The sequence below is a fragment of the Euphorbia lathyris genome, chromosome 6 (assembly GCF_963576675.1).
Source record: "Euphorbia lathyris chromosome 6, ddEupLath1.1, whole genome shotgun sequence".
NCBI lineage: Eukaryota > Viridiplantae > Streptophyta > Magnoliopsida > Malpighiales > Euphorbiaceae > Euphorbia > Euphorbia lathyris.
Window position 1 is genome coordinate 4684554 of NC_088915.1, and position 7758 is coordinate 4692311.

A 7758-nucleotide genomic window follows, 5' to 3' on the forward strand; every position below is an offset into this window, starting at 1 on the left:
TAAAAGATTAAGGATCTAATAAATAAAAAAAAAGTTTAGGGACTAATGATATTTTTTTATGTCTTTTGAAATTAACTCAATAATAGATGATCGGGGCTAAATGTGTTGAAATAAAAGATTAAGGACCTAATAAATCAAAACAAAAAGTTTAGGGACTAATGATATTTTTTCATGTCTTTTGAAATTAATTCAATAATAGATGATCGGGGCTAAATGTGTTAAAATAAAAGATTAAGGACCTAATAAACCAAAAAATGAAAGTTTTAGGGACTAATGATGTTTTTCTACCTAGTTGTTTGAATGTATGTATGATATACGTATAGCATGTATGTATACATTGTATATGGTCGGATGAGAGAATATAGAGTTTGGTGTGCTGTGGCTGTGGTTGTTTTTCTTCTTCATTTCTTCGTTTCTTCAACACAAAATCTACGCTTCTTCTTCTTCTTCACCGAAATCCACCATTCAATTCCACTTTCCGGTAATATTTCTATGCTCTTCTGTTTCTGTGATTTCTCAATTTTAATTTTGTTTCCGTGTTTAATTCGTATTCCAGCTTCATCGTCATCGTCGTCGTCTTCATCACGTCTTGTTCTTAATTTGGGGGTTTTCGTTATTTCTTACTAATTAATTGATAATTATCGTTGACTGAGTAAGGAAAGAGGAAGAGAAGAGGATGAGGACGAAGTTCCGGTCAAATACTAGAATCTATTTGCATCTCCCGATTCTTCCAGATCTTTCTTTTCTTCTATTTTTCCTTTCCTTAAATTCATTTATTTCTAGGTTTTCTTCACAATTTTGCTTTGGGGGAGCGATTCTTGTTTTTTTGCTTTGGTAAGAACAGCTCCTCAAGTTCTTTTCATTTGAAATATAGTTTTTGGGGGATCTGGTGATGTATTTTAATTTATTCCGGTTTTCTGATTAATTTTTCAAGATGAGAGGTTTCGATTTTGTCTAGTTTTGACTTTTTTTGAAGTTAATATGTGGCTTGCTTTCTACTTCCTTGCGGGTCGGTGGTGGAGGGAGGGGGATGATCGGGTCCCTTGAACTCCGGCCACCGTAATCCACTCTGGGAGGGGTGGTTCCAGCCTGGGAATTGCATCCGTTGTTGCAGGTGGATGTGTTTTCTGGTGGTTTGCTGTTCCCTCTTTTGTGGAATTTGGTGTGATTTTAGGGTTTTTATCTGGTTAGATCTCAGATGAGTTTCCAAAGTTTGATATCAGTTCTTGTTGTATGAAGTTTTGAGAATTGAATGCTATTTTTCTTTCCTTGGAGTTGATTCTGTTCAAACAAATTTTGTTGATTGATGTTCTTTTGTTACTTGTTATAGGGTGGAATGGAGGAAGCAATGGCTGCACGGTATTGGTGCCATATGTGCTCGCAAATTGTGCATCCGATAATGGAAATCGAGATGAAATGTCCGACTTGTCAGAGTGGATTTGTAGAAGAAATGAGTAGTGACACAAGTGAAAATCAGGACCCTGATCTTGATATTAGTTCGGATCGTGCTCTCTCCCTTTGGGCGCCGATATTGCTTGGCATGATGGGAAATCCACGGAGACGTAGAAGATTCAGAAGAATGGAGTTCGAAGAAGATGATGATGAGAATGATGACAGCGAGAGAGAAAGTGAATTGGACCGCGAATTTGAGTCATTCATGAGGAGGAGAAGAAGAAGCTCGGCTACTGTATTACAATTGCTTCAAGGAATTCGAGCTGGAATGGCATCTGAATCAGACAACAACTCTGAAGGAGGAGGAGATAGGAGAGGAGATATTAGAGTTAGAGATAGGGAAAGAGATCGAGACCGAGAACGCGTGATTCTTATCAATCCTTTGAATCGAACAATTATCGTTCAAGGTTCATATGATTCAAGAAACAGTCAAAACCAGAATCACACTCCAATTGGTTCATTAGGTGATTATTTCATAGGACCTGGTCTTGATTTGTTATTGCAGCATTTAGCAGAGAATGATCCGAACAGATACGGAACTCCACCCGCACAAAAGGAGGCCATCGAGGCATTGCCTACCGTGACAATTAAAGACATTATGCAGTGTTCGGTTTGTTTGGATGATTTCGAGATAGGCACCGAGTCAAAGGAAATGCCATGTAAGCATAAGTTTCATACTGGTTGTCTATTGCCATGGTTAGAACTTCATAGTTCTTGCCCCGTTTGTCGGTTTCAATTGCCTGCTGAAGAATCGAAATCCGAGACCTCCGAGAGGTCTCGGAATACTACCAGAACAGAAAGTGATCATGATCATACTACTAATAATCATAATAGTACTACTACTACTACTACTAGCAGTAGTAGTAGTAGCAGCAGCAACCGCAGAAGTGGAAGGGGAAATGAAGCAGGAGAAGCGGAAGTAAGAAATGGAAATGGCAACGGAAACGGAAACGGTAGAAGGTTTGCATTTCCATGGCCATTCAATAGTTTATTCCCGTCATCCTCCGGATCACAATCCGGTGGGAGCTCGACAGGGAATGCTTCGGGAAATGGTTCTCATACAGATGAGACTTGATTGAGTTGATGCTTATTGAAATTTCAATGTTGTTCATGGCCATTCAATAGTTTATTCCCATCATCCTTCCTCCGGATCCCAATCCAGTGGGAGCTCGACATGGCCATTCAATAGTTTATTCCCATCATCCTTCCTCCAGATCCCAATCCAGTGGGAGCTCGACGGGAAATGCTCCGGAAACGGAGATGAGACTCGAGTTGATGGTTATTGAAATTTCAATGTTGTTCATGTTGGTTGAAAGTTGCAAGTGTTGCCTTGTTTCTGTAAATAGTTGAATTGGATATTTACTTGCTCACAGTTGAATATTTGAGAAACATATTATTGTGTTTTATTATTATTATTTTTTGTTAGCTAAATTATGAAATGAATAGTTGAATGGAGTTCGATACAGTAATCCGTTATGGTACGGTAATCTATTTTGATACTTGTAGGTTTGTCAATGGAGCGGGTAATACTTTTATCCATCGGGTCTTGTCTTATTAGGTTTGAGGAATTCTCAATACCCATTTTTATATGGTCGGGGATGGAGAAAAAAATGATCCCCATTCTCGGAGATGGATAATCGGGGATAGTAATAGTTATGCTTATTCCATAGTGATCTCCCAGTTATGCTTATTCCATAGTGATCTCCACCCAATGGGGCGGATAATATCTACCCCATTGGGTCTCGTCTCATTAGGTTCGGAAAAATCTCTAATACCCGTTTTCATAGGGCTGGGGATGGATAAGAAAATAATCCTCATTCTCGGAGATGGACCATCGGGGATAGTAATAGTTATGCTTATTCCATAGTGATCTCCACCCGTTGAAGGTACGGTTAATCATGAGAATATTAATGGGTATTATCTATTAATATATAATATTAATATTATATAATATATTGTTTAGCCTTTGCTAATTATTTTAAGGGATGAGTTCTGGTTTGACGTTTTGACGATTTGGTATTTGTAGTATTTTTTGGAATAAAAATAATCACGTGATTAGTATTGTTACTAATTTTGGGTCGATTTTGTAAAATCTGCCGATAATGGCCTCAAAAAAAATCAAGAATTTAATTATATTTTAAGCCAAATATACAAATAACCCTTCGAACTTGTTCAAATGTTGCATCTGTTCCTTCTAACTTTCAATTATAACAACTTGCCCTTTAAATTTGTCTAATTATAAAACATAACCCCAAATTGAGAATTTTTTTACCCCATACTTAAAGCAACCGTAAAAACATTTTTCCGGATTCGTATCACGCCAAAGATCTGATTATCACACTCCACGAGCGTTGCAGCTTTTGTATTTCACTCGTTTCTTCAATTGCAGTCCATACCAGCAATTAGGGGTTATGTTTTACAATTGGACAAGTTTGCAAGGGGTTATTTGTGTATTAGGTCTATATTTTAAACAACTTTAATCTTTTGATTTATAATAAATATGATACTAAACAAATTTTTTTTAAATCATTTTAAGATTATTATCAGTCAAATTTTAGAAAGTCAACCAAAAATTGCTAAACCACCGGGTTATTTTTATTCCAAAAAATACCAACATCAAATTGCCAAAATGTCAAATTATAGACTTGAATTCAAAAACATGAAAATATAGGTAATTTTTTTTAATTTTATATAAAATAATAGAAAATGTTTGAATATATATTTTTCATTTTTATTGTGAGTTTCTAGTATAATGGTTGTCTAACTATTTTATTAATCAGTAAATTCAATATTAAGTATTAATTTAGAAAAATAATAAAATGGGATGGGTGTGTTTACCATTAAAGCGGAGATGAATAAAAATATCCCTTTTCTTAATGGGGGCGGTGATGGAGAATTTCTATCACAAATAGGGATGAGCTCCTCGCCGTATCTTCAACTCGCCCCATTGACAAGTCTAGATATCTGTAACTGTAAATGTTTTTAACCAACTCGCCCCTGCCTCATTGACAAGCCTAGATACTCGTACATTTACATTTACAATTACAATCTGATTCCGATACGATAATTTGATTTCATACCCGGCTGTAAAGATAATTATATAACTCTTTTGACCAAATGCTTAATTAATAGGGTAATTAATTTATTAGTCCCTTTATTTTAACAAAACACACTTTTTAGTCCATATATTTTTAAAAACACATGGTAAAGTCCCTAATCTTTTTCTCGATGAACTGTTTAGTCCCTAACGTTTTTCTCGATGAACTGTTTAGTCTCTGCCGTTAGACTCTCATGAAGATTCTATCAGTCAATTTGGATTTGCGTTCTTCTTTTCTGTTATTTTCACTTCCTTTAAACTCTACTTCATCTGAAATCAACTTTGGGTGTTCTTCTTCTTAATTTTCTTCTTAATTGTTTAAATTCGTAAGCATTGGATCTGTTCTTTTTCTTGTTTTCCATACAAAAAGCTTCTTCTTCTAAATTGGATTTCCTCTTCTGAAATTTGAAGGTAAATAGTAAAGGGTAATTTAGTCATTTCCAAATTCATAAATGGTAAAAAATCTAACAAACAGACAGAATGATTAAACAGTTCACTGAAAAAAAGATTAGGGACCTTACCATGTGTTTTTAAAAATACAGGGACTAAACAGTGTTTTTTGTCAAAATATAGGAACTAATAAATTAATTACCCTAATTAATATATGACTAATTATAAAAATCTTTTGACCAAATGCTTAATATGATTTTTTTTTGTGTTTTCTAGTCTTGATGATGAGGTTTTAATACAATATTTTTCAATTCTCTTAGCTATTGATTATGCAATTTAAATTATCATATTATAAGAATGACATGATGATCTATCTGGCAGAGGAGACTAAATTAGGCAAAGTCTATAATAATATTGTCAAGATAGTTCGATTTTACCTGTACGTAACAAAAAAAATTGAATTGACTGATTTAACAGTTATTCAACTATTATATCGGATCTTTCAAACAAGTATCGATAAAATAAAACAGTTATATGTATTTGACAGGTTGTTTATGTTGAAACACCTTGCCACAAGATTTTGATTTGACAAAATCATCCATGATTAAGAGACAATTAAATTTAAGTGCTTTAATTTAATTGTACTAATCCGTTTGTTCAATGTTGAGTATAAGTATAAATGCAAAAGGAAATAAAATTAAGACATGACAAAGACACAGCGTAAGCTGAGTAAAGAGCAACTCAACATCATAAAAGATAAGTCATCGTCAGAACAACAGGCTAAAAATGAAGATGATCTGAGAAGCTGAGTAAAACGGAACTCAGCATAAAAGAAGAAATGTTTGCTTCAGGACAGCATGAAAAGTCTGTTGGCTAGAAGACAAAGACTGCCAACCCTCTGCGCCAATAATAGAAATCTCGGAATTACGTAAAAGACAAATTCCAAGATGAATGGGTCAACTGTCCGTGGCTAAAAGACGAACTGCCGCAAAAAGACAAAGTCTGCAGGAAGAAGACAAGTCTGACGTCTGAAGACTTCAGGATTCAGGATTGGCCTGCACATCTGAAGTTGGCCAGAGATTTGTCCCCTAAAAGAGTCGGTTTGGACTCAACGGAGAAATCAAGTTTCAAATGATTTGTTTCCTACATTTCAACTATAAAAGGGACAAAGGTTTCATTTGGAAAATTGCCGATTTATAGAAAATTACAAGCGAGAAAGATACAAATCAAAAGCACTCAAAAACAAGAAAAAGATCTTACACCAAACTTCCATTCTTTGTGTAAATGCTAGATTAATTGTGTGTAATCATCTAAAGTGTTCTTTGTTTGAAAGGGAACAAGTTCTTATCAATTGTAATATTGAGAGTGTATGCTGAGTGCTCGGTGTTGAGTACTTAGTGGTAGAGAAAATCTGGGTGTTTGGTTATAGCATTCAGTAGGAGTTGAGTAGACGAATAGAGGAAGGTACTCTTGTATATTCAACTACCTTGTAAACGGTTTATGCTCTACCTTTAAAGAGCTCAGTATTGGATTCTAAAAGCCCGGAGGACTCTGGGGACTAGACGTAGTCAGAGAGGCCCAACCAGGATAAGTGATACTGAGTAATCTCTAACTCTCTATATATATATATCTGTATGTGTTGTATGGTAAATTTACTCAGCATCTAAATTGATTAAGCTGACTCTGAGTAAATTAGAGTGTTAAGTTGAAAGCTGACCTCTGTGGATGTCAATTCTCAACTCACAAGTAAAACAGTTCTAGTCAATATCTGACTAAAGTTGTCTTACGCTAAATTCGGCCAAGCTGACCAAAGCTGAGTTGTTTAACTTATTGAAATAACTAAGTCAGCAAGATTAATTAGCGAAAAAGTTATATTAGTTCCTAACCCCCCCCCCCTTGGAACTAATCACACGGGACCAACAAGTGGTATCAGAGCCTAAGCTCACTACTCAAAGATATAACTATCTTGAGCGGATCCCCATAAATGGTTGAGAACAGCACTTAGTTCCTTCCAGGAAATCAAACAACACAGATACTCCCTGAGGGAATATCAATTACTAGGCCTCCCCTATTCTTTGGGTCTAATTATACATTCTGGAAGAATAGGATGAAAAACTTTATTCAAGCCACAAACATGAGTGCATGGCTTGCAATTGTTCAAAGTCCACATGTGCCATATAAAACTGTTAACAATGAGAAAATTGTTAAGAGCAAAGCTGAGTGGACAGAGGATAACCTTAAAAAATTACAAAATAATGCTTCGGCTATAAATATGCTTCACTGTGCTTTAGATGCTGCAGAATACAATAAGATTTCAGGATGTGAGTCAGCACAGGAGATTTGGAAGAAGTTGGAAGTGACTTATGAAGGCACAAGTAAGGTTAAGGAGTCCAAAGTCAATCAGAATATGAGACTGTATGAGCTGTTCGAGATGAACGAGAACGAAAACATCTCTGAAATGAACTCAAGATTCACAAACATCATAAATGAGCTCAAAAGACTTGGAAAGAACTTCACTGAAGAGGAACAGGTGAAGAAAATTCTAAGAAGTCTGCCTAAGAGCTGGCAAGCAAAGAAAACAGCTGTAGAAGAAGCTCAGGACTTGACTACCTATAAATATGATGAGCTGATCGGATCCTTGCAGACCCATGAGATCTCTATGAAAAACTTTGAAGCCAAAGAAAAGTCCGAAGATAAGAAACAGAAATCACTAGTGATGAAAGCTGACTCCATAGAAGCTGAGTCAACTGATGATGAGGAAATGGTTATGTTCACTAGAAAGATGAAGAAGATGTTTAGAAGAAATGACAGAAACAGCA

The 7758-nt window shown here is 35.6% G+C and overlaps 1 protein-coding gene across 2 annotated transcripts; it reads left to right on the forward strand.

The window, feature by feature from the left end:
* The first annotated feature begins 341 nt into the window (after nucleotides 1-341).
* On the forward strand, nucleotides 342-2921 carry LOC136232732 (E3 ubiquitin-protein ligase SIRP1-like). Of its 2 annotated transcripts, none has more exons than XM_066022106.1 (2): nucleotides 342-481; nucleotides 1331-2921. In XM_066022106.1, the coding sequence occupies exon 2, from the start codon at nucleotides 1337-1339 to the stop codon at nucleotides 2525-2527; it is 1191 nt and encodes a 396-aa protein (XP_065878178.1). In that variant the 5' UTR covers nucleotides 342-481; nucleotides 1331-1336; the 3' UTR covers nucleotides 2528-2921. The 2 variants fall into 2 exon arrangements, with proteins under 2 accessions (XP_065878178.1, XP_065878179.1); XM_066022107.1 differs by lacking the exon at nucleotides 342-481 and adding an exon at nucleotides 547-834.
* Nucleotides 2922-7758: the final 4837 nt, after the last annotated feature.

Coding starts and splice junctions, on each gene's coding strand:
- LOC136232732 (XM_066022106.1), top strand. CDS start 1,337: ATGGAGGAAGCAATGGCTGCACGGTATTGGTGCCATATGTGCTCGCAA.